Genomic DNA, 21,333 nt, shown 5'->3' on the forward strand with positions numbered 1-21,333 from the left:
CACACTCAAACAAACACATGCACAATCGCACTCAAACACACACACACACACACACACATTCAAACACACACAATCACACACACAATCACACTCAAACACACATACACACTAAAACAATCTCACACACACACACACACACAATCACACGAAAACACACACACAATCGCACTCAAACACACACGAAAACACATACACAATCACACGAAAACACACACAATCACACACACAATCACACACAGACACACACACACACACACACACACACACACACACACACACACACACACACACACACACACACACACTCCTGACAGTCCCAGCCCTGATCGATCTGCTTTTTGAGTGAATCACTAAAATCTGATGACCACCTTGTGTGTACACAAAGACCATGACCATCACGTGGTCCGTGACGCTCAGCCCTGGGCAGGTCCTGATTTGTCCTTTTCCCCAAAGGAGTCTCTCTCCAACTGTCCCATCGATCTCGCTCCCACAATTCATATCACGGCCCAATGACGTCACGGATTTTCGGGCTATTTTCGACCCTCCCCCCGGAACGCTGTGCCAAACAACCGTCCCCACCCAGGACCCGAAATACCCTGATTTAGCGGAAAACTGTAATTAATATATCACGTTCATTGAAGTATCTCAATCGCTTACCAAAAACAAACCTTTAAAACAAAAGGAAAATATTCATTGTTACGACTTGCATCGTTAATCGAAGCAACAATCCAATGATTTAATGATTTGTACTTGTGAGGAAAAAAAATGTCCAATCACTCGAAATCCCTTGGTCGAGACGATCTGCAATTTGTGTCTTCGCTTTCTATCGATTTTTCATGTTGTAAAAGGAAACGAACGAGAAAGGGATGTTCGGGCGGTGTATTGTTAAAGGTGATCTGCAATTTGTGTGTTAATTTTCAAGATTTTCATGTAAAAGGAAACTAAAGGAGAGGGAATTTCGGGCGGTGGATTGCTGAACGCGATACTCAATTTGTGTGCTCATTTTCTACAGATTTTCATGTTGTAAAAGGAAACTAAAGGAGAGGGAATTTCGGGCGGTGTATTGTTGAACGCGATACTCAATTTGTGTGCTCATTTTCTACAGATTTTCATGTGTAAAAGGAAACTAAAGGAGAGGGAATTTCGGGCGGTGGATTGCTGAACGCGATACTCAATTTGTGTGCTCATTTTCTACAGATTTTCATGTTGTTAAAGGAAACTAAATGAGAGGGAATTTCGGGTGGTGTATTGTTAAACGCGATACTCAATTTGTGTGCTCATTTTTTACAGATTTTCATGTTGTAAAAGGAAACTAAAGGATAGGGAATTTCGGGCGGTGTATTGTTAAACGCGATACTCAATTTGTGTGCTCATTTTCTATAGATTTTCATGTGTAAAAGGAAACGAGCGAGAGGGAATTTTGGGCGGTGTATTGTTAAACGCGATACTCAATTTGTATGCTCACTTTCTATATATTTTTTTTCATCTTGTTAAAGGAAACGAGGCATTGATTATATTCCACCTCGTCAACAAATCGTTTCAGTCCAAATCATTGCTTTGTGGGAAAGTTGAGGTGCTGCTGGTGACGTCATGGCAGCACGGCGTCCTGGTTGCATCAGCTGCGCTCACACGAGTTCACCAAGCAGTTGAAGCCTAACCTCACAATTGGCGCGATGACTTCGGTGAGGGACCACGTTTGTCTTTTGCAGACGATACTAATTATAAAGTTTTCATTCTCTTTTTTTTTCATTTGTTAATTTTTTTCCGTCGTTGTTGTTCATTAAGAGTATTTGTGTGAGTTCCGCAATCATTGAGTTTGTGTGTGTATATATATATATATATACATACAGAAGAATCACCTGCAGGTATGTCGGCGTCTCGTCGCATCTCGTGCGTGCCATATCGCTAAGACTGAACAAGTTTGAATATTCATCAATTCCTTTATTTATTCCTTCTGTCTTTTATTCATTTATTCATTCCTTCCTTCATTTATTCAATCATTCATTCCTTCATTCCTTCATTTATTCAATCATTCATTCCTTAATTTATTCATTAATTCCTTCCTTCATTTGTCCTTCATTTTTTCATTCATTCATTCCTTCATTTATTCCTTCATTCACTCCTTCACTCATTCCTTAATTTATTCATTCAATCCTTCATTCAATCCTTCATTTATTCATTCAATCCTTCATTCATTCCCTCATTCTTCTTTCCTTCATTCATTCCTTCCTTCATTTTTCCTTCATTTTTTAAAATTCATTCAGCCCTTCATTCATTCCTCATTCTTTCATTGTGTTTTTTTTCATCAACAGAGGCAAAACTGTGAAGACTTTGAGGAGAGTTTAGTTGAAAGGATTTTGGAAATCTGGAAACAGGAAACGTCGAACGAGGATTGGAGCGGGTGATTTGGTACAACCTGGTGGGGAAGTTACAGAGGATGACAGAGAAAAGGCAAACACACTAAACGACGGTGTTGGTCGTGTTTTCACAAGAGGAGCTTGGCTGCCAGGTTGCTGTCACTTTTTTGGGGCCAGGTCCTATACCAGTACACTGGTACTCGTTTCGCCGACCTGGGAGGGATGACAGGTTGAGTCAACCCCACCTGGTGTTAATTCAGTGATCAACAGGGCTCATACTCGGGATCCCAAGATTCCAAGCCAGCCCCCTTGACCACTTGGCCAACACCAGGTTTTATACATTGTTGAGGCTCGTTTAAGAGCGAACACACAGAACGTATGACAACGGGAGCATGAGACAAGACGGGTGGGAGAGAGAAGCACAGAACAGTAGGGAGCAGAGACATGAGGAGATCTGTGGAAGGAAGAGGGATGGGATGGGATGGGGGTACACGGGGTAAACAAGATGGACACTACAGGGACTTTCAGTGAAGAAAGCAGGGAATTTGAAAGAGGTGGGTTTGGGGTGCATTAACAGAGGTAGAAAAGATTGTGGTGTTGGACGGGTTAAGATAAGAGGTGGTGCTGAACAGCTGTTTTGAACACCTGGAGGGAAAAGTGGGATTGAAGAGAGTGTGCGAGTTTGTTCCAAAGGCGGGGAAAAGGAAGAATGAAAGAGTGAAGGTGAATAGTGATTCTTGATTTTGGTAGTTTTACAAGAAGGGGGTTGCTGGTGGGCCTTGTGCACCCTGTGGAAATATGGGGGGGGGGGACAGGGACAGATAACAGACAGAATAGAGGGGGTGAGGCCAGAGAGGATATGGAAGAAAGCAGAAAGACCACTGACCTGCCTGCGGTGAGAGAGTGAGAGAACCAAAGACTCAGCTTCATCACAGGGGATACCAATGATCCTAAATGTCATGGTTTCCACAGCGTGAAGCCGAGATAGTGTGAGGCAGGCGCACCAGCTCAGAGGGGAGAGCAGTACTCCATCAGGCTGCGGATGAAAGTTTTGTACATGGTCAGGAGCTCAGGTGTGCCAAGGAAGGACTTTGTATGACTGAGGATGCTCAGTCGGCAACTGGCTTTGGAGGCCAGCTTGGAAATGTGGCTTTCCCACGAGAGATCATGGCAGATAGAGTGAGACCCAAAAGCTCAAGAACGAAAGGATTGTTGGGACGCTAGATGGGGGAGGTTCCAGATGGTCCTTTCGGAGAGACATAGTGAAATCTTTGGATTTGTTGGAAATCACTTATAACATGTAGAAATGCAAAAAAAAAGAAAAATCGAAATTTTTTTGGAAAAAAAAGTTGCAAATTTTTTTTTCCTCGAACAATTTTTTTTGGGGGGTTGGAAATCACTTAAAACATGCAGAAATGCAAACAAAAAAAATCAAATATTTTTTCTAAATGGCCACCATCGCGGCCATATTGGACTTTGCATCAAGTCCACAATCTAATGGCATGGTTCTTGGACCATACCTAATCCCCCCCCCCCACCAAGTTTCGTTGAAATCCGTGTTGGAGTTTTTCCGTAATACTGTTCACAAACAAACAAACAAACAAACAGACAAGGGTGAAAACAGTAACCTCCGTCCATCTTCGATGGCGGAGGTTAAACGTTTTGGCCCGATCTCACAAAAGTGAAGAATCACGATAAAAATTATATAATTTTCGGATCCGGATTCGGATCTTCACCAAAATCTAATCGATTCGTCCTTGTGAAACACCCAACCTGTCCAACAAGTTTCGTTCTAATCCGTCCACAACTTTTTCAGATACCGTGGTTTATATCGTTTTTGGTCCTATCTATCAATGGTGAAGAATTACTTAAAAAATTCTAGAAGTCGAATCCAGATCTGGATTTTCACCAAGATCTAATCAGTTCGTCCTTTTAGGTCATCTCTTCGAGCATGACCTAATAATATGGGTGTTGAGAGGAGAGTGACGATCCGTCCATTCACAATGAAGTTGAAGCGGGAGACCTGGTCATTAGTGATCCTGAAAGAGGTCGATGAGACGTACACGATGGAATGACTTTCAAGGTCACCGAAGGTCAAGGTCACGAGGCCTTTGAAGTTGCGAAAATGACGATTTTCAAATTCTATCTCCTCCGCCATTTCTCAAGCGATCTTGAATTTGATTGTAGCATATGAATCTATGGGACAATATCTAAATTTGGTCGGGCCGGATTTTCGATATTCGCTTTCATTTTCGTGTCACGTGACTTCAAAGTTGGAAAAAAATGCGAAAATTACGATTTTCAAAATCTATCTCCTACATTTCTCAAGTGATCTTGAATTTGATTGTGACATATGAATGTATGGGACAATATCTAAATTTGGTCAGGACGGATTTTCGAATTTCGCTTTCGTTTTCGTGTCACTTGACTTCAAAGTTTGCAAAAACTGCCCTACCTTCAGGAGGTTATATATTCTCGACTGGGCATGGTAAAAGTTAGTGAATGGTGTCATTGCATAGCAGCCGACGTTGTCTTACATGTCCATTCGAAAGAATACCGAAAACTTCAAATACGTACACGTCACGTGACTTTGAATTTTGCGAAAACTGCTTCATGTAGTTGCAAAATGACGATTTTCAAAATCTATCTCCTCCTACATATCTTAAGTTATCTTGAATTTGATTGTGGCATATGAATCTATGGGACAATATCTAGATTTGGTCAGGCTGGATTTCCGATATTCGCTTTCGTTTTCGCGTCCCGTGACTTCACAGATGGCCAAAAATCCCTCCTGACCCGAGAACACTACACCCGAGTAACATGAACTCATGCTTGTTTCTCGCAGAGATGACCGTCACTCCCGCACGGGTGTATTTTTTCACACACTGAACCTCTCAACAAAATTTTCTTTTGGATCTGTCCACATTTTTTTGAGATATCCTGTACACAAACAAACAGACAAACAAACCGATAGAAAGGGGTGAAAACATAACTCCTTCACCTTCGGTGGCAGAGGTAATGGTCTCCCTGAATGAGTGGTTGAAGGCGAAGCGCATTTAAGTGGTTACCACCCCTATTTTAGGGCATACCCTGCCTTGAGTGGCTTTTTTGAAAGTCACAAAGACTGCTACTGGTCATGAAATTTGGTTCATTGCACATACAGTGTTCCATAGGACCTTAAAATATATAGGTTCATGGGTCTATGATGTATATTACTGAATCTACAGGATTTTTATTGAATATACATGCCCAGTATTGGCCTTTTTTCTTGTTTCACCTTAAAATATGACATATATTAGACCATGCAAAAATACAACATATAAAACATTCTATATTAAATTTCTCATCTAATCAAAAGGTTGTCACCCACCATCTGAGAAAATCAGCATTTGTGTTGGTCAGTGGTGGATTAGCATGATATATGCACATTCTGGCATATTTTTATTTTTTTTCTTGTTTTATTGCCCTTTTTGAGCCTGGGACTATGAAATCCCCGAACAAAATCACTAGTTTATCAATAACTCATATTTACCTGTCTTAAATTATTCAACTTATTACCAATAATTAATCAATGTAAAAAAAATTGAGCGATCCGGGTGGATACTGAATTACAGCGGCTTGACCGAACTTTCTAACCCAAATGTCCAACTGCACGTCATGTTTTTAAAAAAAATGCTTTTATTCTTCTGTGCATCAGATTATTTTCACTAAAATTTATTTACAAATGGGGCACAGTGATATAGATATAATAGTATTAAAAAATATTGAAAACATGCATGGCTTTGGTTGAGAGTAATTTTGCATTTTTGTCTGACTGCACATCACACTTTTTTGAATTTGATTAAAAAATTAATTTTCTTAAAAATTAAAAAAAATATTTTCCACGTATTTAATTTTTTAAAATTAATTTAGAAGGTAGTTAAAACAGTTTTGGAGAACTTAGAGAGCTTTTTGTTACTCCCAGAATTGATTGAATTGAAAATTTACGTCCAAGAATTTGTTCGATAAATCTTCTCTCTTTTAGTGCTTTTCAGCATCTGACAGTCAATGAATAGAGCAGTAATAAAAAATAGGTATGTATTATTTCTTAATAATCCCAGAAATTGGTATTTTGATTATTAGATTAGTTGCTAGAATAAGTTACATACTATAACCTTCATTTATTTTGCCAAAAAAGAAAAAAAAAATTAGGTAATTTCATTGAAAACTCACAAAACCATCAGAATAGGTACCCCTTTTTAAAAGTATCATATTTCGGTATAAATATATAATTAAGCTATACGGTGTTTTGTTCTGAACTCAGTTAGACTTACACTTTCAGGAAAATGTAGTGAGAAGGCAATGGAACAAACTTCATTTTTTGACATTTTTGAAACAGGGATAACCACTTACATGCGCTTAGCCTGAAGTAAAATTGATTCAATCCTTCAAGACCAAACTTGACATTCATTGGTGGAATCAAAGGTTCCTTATTGACAGTCATTCAAGCATGCATGCATCCATCCATCCATCCATCCATCGGGACCATACTCTGTGCAGAGCGTCGGTGCTGCCTAAGGAGTCTCCTGGGCTATTAGGTACAATCCTGGATGGATCGCCACTCCGACACAGGATAGATACCAGCATGCTGGCACTCATTTTGCCGACTTAGGAAGGATGACAGGCAGAGTCAAGCCCACTTGGAATTAATTCAACAGCCGAGTGGGATTTGAACTCAGGATCCTAGGATCCCAAGCCCACCACCCAAACCATTAAGCCAACACCAGGCATAAACCATAAACAAATGGTCTGAAAAGTATTACCAGATATTGTCGAGAAGAGCGGGATGATTACAGGAATATTCCTTATTTTCCGTATACTGATGATGATTATGATGATGACTATTTGGTCAAAAGCAACTATTTGACCATGTAAACTCTACATGTAGTCAATACACCACCTAAGACTTAGTGTTTTAGTCTTGTAGTGCCTTAAGGAGAATGCCAGTGAAACATTGTGCAGGAGTTGTCTTCAGAAAGGAGTGCATCTGTTGTTGCCTCCCAGTGCACTCTGTACTGCTCTCCTTTCCAGATGAGTTCCACGGCTTCTGTGATGAGTGCTGCTGATGTACGAAAGAAATTTGTGGAGTTTTTTGGCAAATGTGGCCACAAGTATGTACATTCGTCATCTGTCATACCTTTGGATGATCCCACGCTGCTCTTCACCAATGCTGGGATGAACCAGGTGGGTTTTGTCTTCCGATTGACGTGCAAGTTTAACAGCTCAAGGCTTAAAGGTGGTTGTGGAATCACGAGGATGAGCTGTTGAGTTTTTCATGTGATGTCATGGAAACTAGTTGTACTGACAGTAATGTAATTTTGGAAGTAACATTGCTTTTATTTGCAGGAGCAGAGTACCCGACCAATGGGCAATCTTGTTCCAATCCCACCCCAATCTCTCTTCCTTCCAAATTTCCAGTTTTCCCTCATGATAGTTCACTTCTGTATCCATCTTACGCCAAATAAAGAAAACACCAGTTGATTGTTCAGATTATTATTTTTTTTTTTAAAGGAGGAGGCCCTTTTTATTTGTTTTATTTATTTATTTTTCAAAATGGCTGCCGGCTTTTAGTACCTGACAAGTCATACGCCTGATGCACCAATTTTTTTTTTACCTTCCCACCCCCCCCCCCCTCCAATTACATGAGTCATGTACCAGACATGTCAATTTTCTACCCACAAACAAATTTAACTTAGGTCATAAAGCTGACACGTCACATACACACTCACTAAGCCTATTAAAAATACAATTCACAGTTCTAAACAAATATATCATAAATTTATTTAAAATACAATTCACAGTTCTAAACAAATATATCATAAATTTATTTAAAATACAATTCACAGTTCTAAACAAATATATCATAAATTTATTAAAAATACAATTCACAGTTCTAAACAAATATATCATAAATTTATGAAAAATACAATTCACAGTTCTAAACAAATATATCATAAATTTATGAAAAATACAATTCACAGTTCTAAACAAATATATCATAAATTTATTAAAAATACAATTCACAGTTCTAAACAAATATATCATCAATTTATTAAAAATGCAATCCACAGTTCTAAACAAATATCATATCATAAATTTATTAAAAATACAATTTACAGTTCTAAACAAATATATCATAAATTTATTAAAAATACAATTTACAGTTCCAAACAAATATATCATAAATTTATTAAAAATACAATTTACAGTTCTAAACAAATACCATATCATAAATTTATTAAAAATACAATTTACAGTTCCAAACAAATACCATATCATTTATTAAAAATACAATCCACAGTTCTAAACAAATATATCATAAATTTATTAAAAATACAATTTACAGTTCTAAACAAATGTATCATAAATTTATTAAAAATACAATTCACAGTTTGAAACAAATATATCATAAATTTATTAAAAATACAATTCACAGTTCTAAACAAATATATCATAAATTTATTAAAAATACAATTTACAGTTCTAAACAAATATATCATAAATTTATTAAAAATACAATTTACAGTTCTAAACAAATATATCATAAATTTATTAAAAATACAATTTACAGTTCTAAACAAATACCATATCATAAATTTATTAAAAATACAATTTACAGTTCCAAACAAATACCATATCATAAATTTATTAAAAATACAATCCACAGTTCTAAACAAATATATCATAAATTTATTAAAAATACAATTTACAGTTCTAAACAAATGTATCATAAATTTATTAAAAATACAATTTCCAGTTCTAAACAAATATATCATAAATTTATTAAAAATGCAATTCACAGTTCAAAACAAATAGATCATAAATTTATTGAAAATACAATTCACAGTTCTAAACAAATATATCATAAATTTATTAAAAATACAATTCACAGTTCGAAACAAATATATCATAAATTTATAAAAAAATACAATTCACAGTTCGAAACAAATATATCATAAATTTATTAAAAATACAATTCACAGTTCTAAACAAATATATCGTAAATTTTTGATGAAATCCAAAAAAAATCCACATTTTGTGCATATTAAAATAATTGGCGATGCCATCTTTCTATCTCGATCTAGAGTAAACATTTAATATACAGATTTACATATGTGGGATGTGAACTCATCAGCGCACCCTGGACCAACTCCCCACTCGTGAAATAGGAGAAAACGTCACATAGCGAGCGTCGCCCATCAACAACTGTTCCCGCATACCATGGCGCCAGGACTAATTCCCGTCCGAATTTGCAAACATATGAAAACAATCTTCAAAAATGAAGCTTAAATCATGAAAATGATTCGTCATGTTCATACAATTTGTTGACATTCGACATTTGTGGCACAACTTCCGAGATTTAAAACCACATACATTTTACATAATTTTAGTCCAAAGCGTGCACTGAATTTTACTGCAGTGGATGTGATGGAACTTGCGTACGCAGACAAGCACACAGATCAGTATGCTTACATATCGCGCACGGAAACGGAAGGTGGCAGTCCAGCTCTCGGTGCGGCGGCTCGGTCGAAGCTATAAAAACTCACCACTGACATTGGGGAAATGATTGATTCAAAGAATTGTGCAAGAGTCATAAACGACGCTATAGAGAGCTGAAACCAATCCAGCAGCTGAGGGTGTGTGTAGCATTGGGATTCTCATGTGTATACTATGTGTGAACATCTTTATAGCTGTGGAGGAACTCTGGGAAGTGTTTGAAACGGCAAAGCGCTTGCCTTGTGTAGGCCTTCTTGGGTTGCTTTCTGCAGCTTTTTCGGTTCGAGGAGTGTGTGTGTGGGGGGGGGGGTCAATTATTTATATAATCTTAGCCACATGGGTTTAGTTGATGAGGTGAGAGCTGATTGGCTGGTCTCTCCATTCACTGGTGAGAGATGTGGGTGGGTCTTTCGTTAACATATATATATATATATATATATATATATATATATATATATATATATATATATATATATATATATATATATATATATATATATATATGATTAGGGCAGTTGGGATTGCACCCTTTTAAAGAAGAAGACGAAGGTGCTTCGAACCAAAAGTTGTCACCTTGAAGTAGTGGAAGGAGGAATGTGTTCGGCAGCCAGAGGGAGGCAATTCAACAGGTGGGATAGGGAGAGGCAAAGGAATGCAGTTGAGCAACATGTTTGATGAGGATTGGTTTCAGGAATGAACATGTTCATCCTGGTAGAGCCTAAGAAGGGGGCATCGGACTGAGTAGGATCTGTTAAAAATATCCAAAAGATGAAATGCAGTTTATATTTTTTGTATGCATGGTCGAGGCTCATGGAAGAGCGAGAGCAGAATCGAATGGAACAAAATGGAAAGGGGAATCGCCAACATCAGGGGAGAAGTACACATGGGAGTAAACAAGTGAGAAAGCAGTAGGCCCTGTGTGATATCCTTTTGGTGAACTGTACCAATGACTTTCAGAGCCTTCACCTCCACATTTTCTAGGTGAGAGAAAGTTGGGATGCATGTACACTGCCCCAAAAGCTCCATCGTACTCAGATAAAAGGCTGCAGAACCAAGTCAGAAACTTGATTGGTGTACAATCCCAATGTCTGCCTGGCTTTCATAGCCAAATTGTAGATATTGCTGCGGTTGAGGAAATACCCCGGGGGGAGTTGCACTCGACACATAAGGGATCCCTAGTTTAGATGTTTCCATAGTAATTGTGTTTGGTCAGGTTACGTTTCACGTTTCCCCTCGTAAACGGGACGTGTGTGTGTGTGTGTGTGTGTGTGTGTGTGTGTGTGTGTGTGTGTGTGTGTGTGTGTGTGTGTGTGTGTGTGTGTGTGTGTGTGTGTGTGTGTGTGTGTGTGTGTGTGTGTGTGTGTGTGTGTGTGTGTGTGTGTGTTCGTAGTAGTAGGTTTAATTACCCTTTGTAATTCTCTCCTTTCTGAAATCCCTCTCCATCAATCCCTTCTAATCCCTCTCCCCATCCCTTATAAACCTCTCCTTCCCTGCACTTTCCTCCAGTGCATCCATGCACACATGACATTACAAAACACACATTCAAAGCCTTTTCAGGACTAAACCAGAATTATCTGTGTAATCCACTCTGCACGAGTTCTGCACTCCCAGTGAGGAAACCCATGAAAGGAACGAGGAATGGGGATGTGCTGTGGAGAGAAAAAGGTTATGTGGTGATTTGGTGAAGGTTGCGAGATCAAACTTCTGAGCAGTTATGGGCTGTGCACGCCAATGAGGAAGGGGAATGTGGTGGTGAAAGGGATGCAATGGTGACCTTCGCTCCCTGAAGCCACGCTTTGCCCAGGAGCCATAAAAGATGGTGCATTCAAGGCATCGCTGCTGCTTGTGTCTGAGGAACGGAACTAGGAACCTCTTTGGTCTGGGAAACAGATCGGGACGAGCTGTACCACCCAAACAAGGGCGAATCTCTACCAGTGCGAGCAGGCTTTGCAACAAGTCCATCCATCCATTGGGACCATACTCTGTACAGAACGTCGGTGCTGTCTAAGCAGTCTCCTAGGCTGTTGGGCACAATCCTGGATGGGTCGCCACTTCGACGCAGGATACTCGAATGGCTCAATCATCCCAGCAAGCTTTAACTCATTTTGCCGACCTCAGAAGGATGACAGGCAGAGTCAACCCCGCCTGATATTTATTCAACAACCAAGCAGGATTTGAACCCAGGACCCTTGGATCCCAAGCCTGCCACCCTAACCATTAAGCCAACGTCAGGCATGGCAACAAGTGACCGGGTGGATGGGCAGCGCAAGTTCCTTGGACGCAGCTTCCAGACGTACTGATTCACACTATCTTTTCTTGCTCTGCCTACTTTTTAATTTGTCTACCTGAGATGCACAAAAGAGCTTGACACTTGCCGAGTGACCCATCAGGATACATGGATCATCACAATTACCCCTTGACCCATCGGGGCGGGGATACTGACTTGCACGTTTACTTGGTTACTGACTCGGTTACTGACACATTGCACACACCTGCACCTCTCCTGACACGCTGCACCACATCACCCTCCCTTTCCTCACTTACCTCCCTTTCCTGATTGCTGATTATGCTGATTATGAGGCCCAACAGTTCAAGGGACTAAACTTCATTAAGACACCCAAAGCAGGAGGTATAGTGCCGAAAGAAAGTCCACACCCCCTTTTAAAATTTTCACCTAATGTTACCTTTTAGCCTGAAATTAAATTGCATTAAATCAGACTTTTTCCACCTTTAATTGCACATCGTAACCCACAACTACCAAGTGAAAAACAAATTCCACAAATTTCAGAAAATTAATTGAAAATACCAAACTAGAATATCTTGGTTGGATGTGTCCATCCCCCTGATTAAAACTTGGTGGATTCACTCCAGAGGGTGAATCCTCCAGAGGGCATCCCGATTCACTGAATCAAATGCTTTACAGAGATCAATAGGCTGCAAGCAGCCCCTGCCAAAACTCTCGTCTGCGTTCGGTGAGGACCCGAAAAGCAGTCGTTGACCTATTTGGTGTAAAGCCTGACTGCTCTGGACGCTGGTGCTCAAGCAGATGGTGGCGAACCCTATCAATAATTTTCCGAGCAAAGACCTTGCCCGGCACTGTGAGCAGCGTCACCCCCTCGGTAGTTGTTGCAGTCTTGGCGATCACCCTTCCCTCTCCAGAGAGGGACAACAAGGCCCATCTTCCAGTCATTTGGGATGATGCCTGTGTTCCAGGCAGAGCACAGAACTGCATGCAACGACACGAGTGCAGCATTTCCACCAGCCTTGAGAAGTTCAGCATGGATGCCACAAATCCCTGGAGCTTTGCCCCGTTTCAACTGGTTCACCGCAGCCCGTGTTTCTACAAGCGAAGGTGGACCACAGTTGATTGGAGGGTCAGCAACAGGGATTGTAACACCTTTGACGTCCAACTCGACAGCTGGTGGATCAGCCTCGTACAACCGTTCAAAGTAACTGGCCCGGCGGGCCTTCACTTCAGACTCCTCTGTCAAGAGCCTACCACCCTCTGCTCTCACTGCAGTTCACTGAGCGATGGGCTTGGATGAAAGCAATGTGCAAATTCCCCTGTAAGCAGTATGAGAATCCCTTGACCACAGGTGATTCTCTACCCCCTCACAGATTCCTCACACATAGGCCTCCTTATCCACCTTAGCGCACGTACAGTTTTACGCCTCAGCTCCCTGAACAGATCAGCTGTGCCATTCAGCCTGGCCCTGCGTCTCTGGTCAATGGTATCCAGTGTCCCTCGAGAGACAAAATTCTTCTTTGCCCTGTGGTGAGTTGGGTTTGTTCCTAACGTTCCTTGTTCTTGTTCTTGTTGTTCTTCTTCTTCTTCTTCTTGTTCTTCTTCTTGTTCTTCTTCTTGTTCTTCTTCTTGTTCTTCTTCTTGTTCTTCTTCTTGTTCTTCTTCTTGTTCTTCTTCTTGTTCTTCTTCTTCTTCTTCTGAAGACAAAACCTTTATATTGGGACTCGGCTCCTTTGTATACATGATCCGGATCTTCTTAAATACTAAGCACTTGTACACATCCTCACATTGAGGGTGCCTTTTGAGAGCGTCTCTCATGAACTTTTAAATATATTTGGACATTTGCTTTAAAGTTTCGAAAAGTTCACGTTACTATTTAAAGATTATTCCATTTAATATATTGTAATTTCGTAAATACATTATTTATTTCATAAATACACGGTATTTCGTAAATACGTAAATACACTATGACGGGTCTCGCTATTGGCTTAATCAAGGCACGTGATGAAATATCGGAAGTTGTTGTTGTTGTTGTTGTGGGGTTTTTTTTTTTTTTAGCCGACAAAACCTTTAGGACGCTGCTCTTGGACACATTTGTCCTTGTTTGAATCATGGCTTCTTTCTTGCCACCCTACCGTACAGGCCAGCCTTGTGGAGTGATTGGGATATTGTCACATGCACACAGTGACCAGTCTTTGCCATAAAAGCATGTGGCTCTTTCAAAGTTGCCATTGGCCTCTTGGTGACCTCTCTGATCAGTCTCCTCCTTGTTTAGTCATTCAGTTAGGAGGGGACGGCCTGATCTTGGAAGGGTCTTGGTGGTACCATCTGCCTTCCACTTCTTAATGAGTGTCTTGACTCTGCTCCAAGTTATATTCAAGGCGTTTGATATATTTTTATACCCATCCCCTGATCTGTGCCGTTCCACAACTTTTTCCTGGAGGTCTTTTGAAAGCTCCTTGGCATTCATGGTTGAGTCTTTGCTGTGAAATGCACTACCCAGCAGAGGAAATGTAGAGGATCAGCTGATTTTACTCTGAAATAATCCAAATCACAACAATTTAACACAGGTGGAGGCCAATTAACTTGATGTGTGATTTTGAAGGTAATTGGTTATACCTGAGCTCATTTCCGATTGCTATTGTAAAGGGGGGTGGAACTAATGTGACCAAGATATTCTAGTTTTGTATTTTTAATTGATTTAATGAAATTTGTAGAATTTGTTTTTCACTTTGAAATTGTGGGTTACGATGTGTAAATAAAGGTGAAAAAAAATCTGATTTAATGAAATTTAATTTCAGGTTATAAGGCAACAAAGGTAAAAATTTTGAAAGGGGGTGTAGACTTTCCATCGACACGATGTGAGTTTTCTTAATGGTCCTTTTTGGGAGACACCGCGAGGATGTGCGAATTAGCTCGATTAAAAGTCATGTTCCATGTGTTGGACCAATTTGGGATCTTTTTAAGAAGGTATGCTGTGACGGGTGCAGCGACTGCCTTTGTCTCTCTGATATATGGAATTGTTATTTATTTATATATATATATATATATATATATATATATATATATATATATATATATATATATATTGTTACAGTTCTCGGAACCGTTTGAATACAACATACAGTTGTCCCGAGTTAGTTATGCCATTAGTATACATGCAGATAGACCCCTTGTGTGTAGTGGGAACACATGGGGGTGCGTTGCGATGGGCTTTAGTTAGGATTAATAAATCATTTTTCCCTTTTTATTTTATTTCCCCTTTTATTTGATCCACGGTACCTTCATCTCGCTTGCTTCCCTCATCTCGTCTCCTGAGCCCAAATCCCGACGAGCACTTTGGGCTGGAGAAAGGCTTCCACCGTCTACCCGCTGTCTACAGAGAATCGTTTTCTGAGGCAGAATCCCGAGGTTCGTTATAGTAGCTGCGCCACCATTCACCTTCCTGAACCCAGACACGGCGGTGTGGGCAGTCCTTACCAGTGTCTGGCTGAAACCCCACTCAGAAAGGCGGACCACATGAAGGCCCGGTCCAATCGGGACGGACAATGACGTCGGATTCGCCATGGCTCCACCCCAAACTCTGTGATCTATAAAGTACGGGACAATCCTCAGAGTTGAGTTGGATCCGAGGGAAGGTTATTGTTGGATTTGAAAGGTCGCGGTTGGTTTTTGAAAGGGAGAAGTCGGAGTTGGTGGATGCGAAGGACCTCGACCAAGCCTCTAATCTGGTCCTGCCTACTGCTCATCTCTCGCCTCTTTGGACTCCACCAGACACGATTACCACACGTGCGGTGGTGGACCGAACCACACAACTTTTGTCGGGTACTGCACCATGGAGTATCCCTCCCCCCTCGAAACGCTCAGGTACCAAAAACTGTGACCTCAACTCCCTCCCTTCCTGGCTGCAAAAGGTCCCCTTTTCTTTTCATTGGGTTTATTTTGTCCGAGTGTGTGTCTTAGAGTGTTGGTGCCTGTCCGTTGGATAATCCTGTGGAAGATCTTTATTGTTGTGATTGTTGCTTTTATTAGTCTCGCGTTAAGTCTGCACTGTGTCTGCTTTTATAAGTTGCTTGCATAATTGTCACTCCACACCTCTCATCTTCCCCTGCGTAACACACCCAATAAACCTTTTTGTTGTGCCACATGCTTTTCCTCGCTTATTGTAAATAAATAATAATTGTAGAAATGTTCCCAGCTCGCCTTTGTCTTTTCCTCCATTGGTCCAGCATGGTTCGGGTCTAAGTTTAGCCGGATCTTTATTCCCAACAATCCGTTCCTTCTCGCCGGTACGTCCTTGGCAGTGCCGCTCGGATACATCCGATCTGGAAAGGTGATCCGTAGTTGGTAGAGTGATCCGGTTTGGACAAGGAGTACCGAGGGCGTGGTTCCCCGGTGGTTAAACCGCGTGGTTGATTAGGTAACCTGATTCTAGACAGGAGGACCCTAGGTCACGTGGTTGAGTTATTGGCGTCCACGGTCGGTTAAGCGACCCGCCGCGTCATGGAATTAAATTATCCGTGAGCACGGCCTACAATTCCGGGGAGTCTGGTGGGAATCGACGTAGTTTCCCCCACCTCGTGGTCGTTCTCCGCCAGACCCCGGCCCGCAACAATATATGTATGTATGTATGTATGTATATATATATATATTATATATATATATATATATATATATATATATATATAATATATATATATATATTGTTGCGGATCCGGGGTGGCGGGATTCTCACCCGACTCTTGGCACCACCCTCACCATCGCCGTCTCCCGGGGTTTTTAACGCCGCCTGGCTCGGCACAGGCCTCGGGTCACGCGTCTTCAATCGCGATACCAACGTAATCCTTGACCTTACCAGTTGGGGAAATAGACCCCGGTTACAGACTGGTTTTGTCAGATGCCGAGCGTTTTCTGCCAGTCTGTAACCATTTTGGTTTTATATACCAATCGAACGGATCGTTCCTCGACGCGACACAAATTAATCCACAGCGGCAACTTCATCCGAATCAACCAGATTTAATGGGGAACACAACACAAGCAAAATATTCACGACAATGTTTTTAACAATCTATAACCCGTTGTTAACTAGGGTACTACGGTTTTCGAGGGGGTCCCTACTGAGATATACCTTAAACAACATGCAGACAAGACAGGCAGACAGCACGCAGACAAGACAGAGTACTTGGTTATGTTTCATGAACGAGAGGAAAGTGTCAAAAGCACGAATGTCGCTTGAAACAAGCCGATGTCCACGGATTCGAGCCCCAAGCTCGAACACGCCGCGTGGCGAAATGGAGGCGTCATACTCTTGCTCCCGGCAGCGCCCGCGCACGCAGCCTCGGCGCGTTCAAACCCCGCGAGGTCGACTGCACCAGACCGTCAGATCAACGATGGGTTTCAGCTGATTTCTCTCAAGGTCCAGCATACAAGTCCAGGCCTGGCCTGTTCACCAGACAAGGCCAAATCGGGGTGCTGGGCTCCGGCAGGCTGGGTCCATGAGATTCCAAAATGTCGTCGAGCCGTGAGGTGAGTCAGGACAACAGAGGCTCCGTCGTTAGACGCAGGTTGAACCTGTCGATCACCTCCTCTCGAAGCCGACTCCAGACTTACACCGCAGCCAGGTCCTCTCAGTTCTTTTCCACCTTTTTCTTTCCTTCTCGCCTTGAAGCCCGAGCACGCCTCGAAACCGACCGTTCCCCCAAACTGAACCACTCCAAGAGCTCTTCGTTCGCTGCCTACGAAAACCCGACTGCAGTTTTTGTACTTCTCTAGTTTCACTTCCTCTTTTCGGCGCTGGTGGCCTCAAAGCCGACTGCAGTTTTTGTACTTCTCCCAAAACTGAACTACTCCGTTTTGCTCCCCTTTAGGAAGCCGACAAACTCCTCCCCCCAACTCCATCTCCCTCTCCAGGCCACTCCCCCTCAGCCGACTGGGTGGGGCCTATCGTCCGGAGAGGGGAAGGAAGAAGAGGGAACTCTCGATCCACCACCACCGCACAAACAATAAACAGCCTCTTATATCTCCCGACACACATGTCACGTCCATTTTACCGAACAGCCAAGCTAAACATGCATTTAATGGGGGATCTGAGCTAATCCTATATTTAGTAGCCTACAAAGGGCCATTTCCGCAACAATATATATATATATATATATATATATATATATATATATATATATATATATATATATATATATATATATATATATATATATATATATACACAGTCATGCGCCGCTTAACGATGTTCCGGGCAGCGACGGATCGCATATACAACGGATCTGCCAGCTATGAAAAAAAAATAAAAAAAATGTAACTGAAAAATTCCTATCGCCGTGATGTCGGCTCGTATAAAAATAGCACATACAATTGTGTACACTGTACAGTACATAATACTTCATAATGATAATAAACGACAGTGTGGCCCTGTTATAATGCGATCGTTGAGGTCCATAAAATCAAATGTCATCGCGAAAAAAACAGGATCGTGCGAAATCGGGATTCAAGGAAATCAGCTTTCAAACTGAACCAATGTTTCCACGTTTACCTTCTAGCAAGTAAATTACCTTTGAATTGAAGAATTCCGTGAATAAATCGTTGTTGTTAGTCGAAATTAAAACACAAATTTATTTTAGTGAAGCTTTTTATGTTGTTAAAACAATCGCACTGTTCCGAAAATATATATCACAATTGACAGGTGCTCGTTTCATCATTTGTAAATTATAACATCGATGCAATGATTACATATTTATAAAATCCAAACGCTAATTATTTATTCACCTTTCTATAATTGATGCGAGAGGAGATTGTAAGCTGCTGCTAACAACACCGATGGCCATCATGAACAGCACAAAGGTAAATCTAACGTGTCTTCCGTCTCTCTTGGATGTGTTACAATTGCCGACAGTATTCAGTACAGTAACATGCTGTACAGGTTTGTATCCGAGGAGCAATAGGCTATACCATATAGCCTCGGTGTCTAGGTTTGTGTAACTACGATGTTCGAAAACGAAAAAAAAATGATGTTCGCACAACGACGACGTCGCTTAACGACAAGCGTTTCTCAGAATGTAACCCCGTCGTTAAGTGGCGCATGACTGTGTATATATATATATATATATATATATATATATATATATATATATATATATATATATATATATATATATGTATATATATGTATATATGTATGTATATACATATGTATATGTATATACATATGTATATGTATGTATATGTATATGTATATGTATATGTATATGTATATATATGTGTGTGTGTGTGTGTATATATATATATATGTATATGTATATATATATATATATATATATATATATATATATATATATATATATATATATATATATATATATATATATATATATATATATATATATATATATATATAGTGTTGTGGTTACCAAATTCGCAAACCACCATTCAGGTCCCTTAGGTGAGATATCTCGGTAAGTATATGTGTAGTTAGGCCCAAACCCGTTGTCTAGTGGGAATACATGTCATTTATGCGTGCTGCGACTCTTCAGGATAGCCGTTTTTCTTTTACTATCTTTAATTTGGACCAACCGCCATTGTTACCACCACCAACCACAACATCAACCACCCACCGCGGCGCCGCTTCACGTCACACCTCGCAACTGTCGCATCGCCACCGTTCTTGCGCCGCTTGTGGGTACCGGTGTTGGACTCGTGCAGGGCGCGCGCCGAACAGCGTGTACAAAACCACGGATTTTCAGCTCCAAAAACGGATCAAAAACGACACACGCCCACTTTTGTTCCGTCCAATCGGTGAGCGAGGGGTGATTTGGCCCCGCCTCCAGGGCGTTGGAGGGCGGTCGCTATATGCAAATTTATGGATCAAAAAGCATTCACGCCCACTTTTTCTCGGGCCAATGGGGAGCGAGGTGAAAGGTCGAAGGCAGGGGGTCAAAGATGAGAGAGCGAAGCCACGGGGCTTATATAAGCGACCGCGTTCGTCAAGTCGAGAGAGTTAAGACTTCGCAGTCGGTGGAGCTGGGAAGAAGAAGCAAGAAGGAGTTGGTCGTCGTCGTGTGCGTTGGAGTCGGAGCGAAGGGGACGGAGCTGTGGAGAGGCGGCGAGGACAGACGAGGGGGTGCTCGCGTCGTGCCGGGAGCTGCACACCAGGGAGGCCGACGGCGCGACCTGGTCGAGGTGGAGACGCTCGTCGCGGGACTCGAGGCAGAGTAGAAATCCTCCTTTCCCCCGAGCATCAGCAACCCCCTCCTGTTTCCCCCGCGCTGAGATAGTGCGACCAAGGGGGCCCCTTTCCCACCCCCTACCAGACACTGTCCGCGAGGCCCGCGGAGTTGAGGCACCATCGCCGCTCCGCGTCTCATCACCAGACGGGTAGGCCCGACCCGGTCTCGGCCTCAGGCCCGCCTCATCCTTGAGGGTGTTCTTTTTCTTTGCTTTGAGTGTGTGTGTTGTCGGCGCCGTCTGTGAAGTAAAATTGTACAAGTGTTGCCGTGTGCTCGCGTAGTCGGTATTAGCTCTGCATTGTGTTTCTTTTCCTTCTATGTGCTTTTGGTGGAATTGCATTGTGTTTCTCTTCTTTTCTATGTACTTTTGGTGGAATTGTATATGTGCGCTTTCCGTTCATCGCGAATAAATGTGTTTTGTGTTGAACTGTTTCCCGCTTCGCTTCGTCATTTCTTTCATTGAATCCTCATCTTGCTTCACGTAAAGGGTTGGTAGTGGGCTGAATACGCCCGATAATTAATCGAACCGTCGAGGTCGACGAATAACACCGCTCGGTTATCCCGATAGTACGGAACGGGTCGCTTAAGTGGCCCGTGTCCGAAGTCGACCTGCGGCGAGGTGCGATCGCCCGGTCTACCCTCCGTGTGGGTACCTAGGTAGGTCGAATTTGGCGAGCAACCCTATCCCACGCGGGGGCCGATTGGCTCGATCGCGGTGAGACCGAAAGGTCCACCCGTGACTGGTTCCCGGCGTTAGTCCGAGAGGGTCACGACTGGATTGTCCGTCCGGTGGGCGACGTGCCGCGATTCGAGTTACGTGGCCGTCAGCACGCCGGCGGGCGCGAATCCGTAACAATATATATATATATATATATATATATATATATATATATATATATATATATATATATATATATATATATATATATATATATATATATATATATATATATATATA

The 21,333-nt window shown here is 41.6% G+C and overlaps 1 protein-coding gene across 3 annotated transcripts in view; it reads left to right on the forward strand.

The window, feature by feature from the left end:
* Positions 1 to 1,496: 1,496 nt before the first annotated feature.
* Positions 1,497 to 21,333, forward strand: part of AARS1 (alanyl-tRNA synthetase 1) — a 143,419-nt gene continuing 123,582 nt past the window's right edge. Inside the window, exons 1-2 of one of the 3 annotated variants that reach the window (XM_085847472.1) lie at positions 1,497 to 1,682; positions 7,428 to 7,580. In XM_085847472.1, coding sequence (XP_085703598.1) covers positions 1,674 to 1,682; positions 7,428 to 7,580 — 162 coding nt within the window. In that variant the 5' untranslated portion in view covers positions 1,497 to 1,673. Of the gene's footprint in view, positions 1,683 to 7,400; positions 7,581 to 21,333 lie in introns of all 3 variants that reach the window. The other 2 variants (XM_085847474.1, XM_085847471.1) reach the window with 2 other exon arrangements.

The sequence above is a fragment of the Eptatretus burgeri genome, chromosome 11 (genome assembly GCF_056783735.1).
Source record: "Eptatretus burgeri isolate ZD-2024b chromosome 11, Ebu_testis_v1, whole genome shotgun sequence".
Taxonomy (NCBI): domain Eukaryota; kingdom Metazoa; phylum Chordata; class Myxini; order Myxiniformes; family Myxinidae; genus Eptatretus; species Eptatretus burgeri.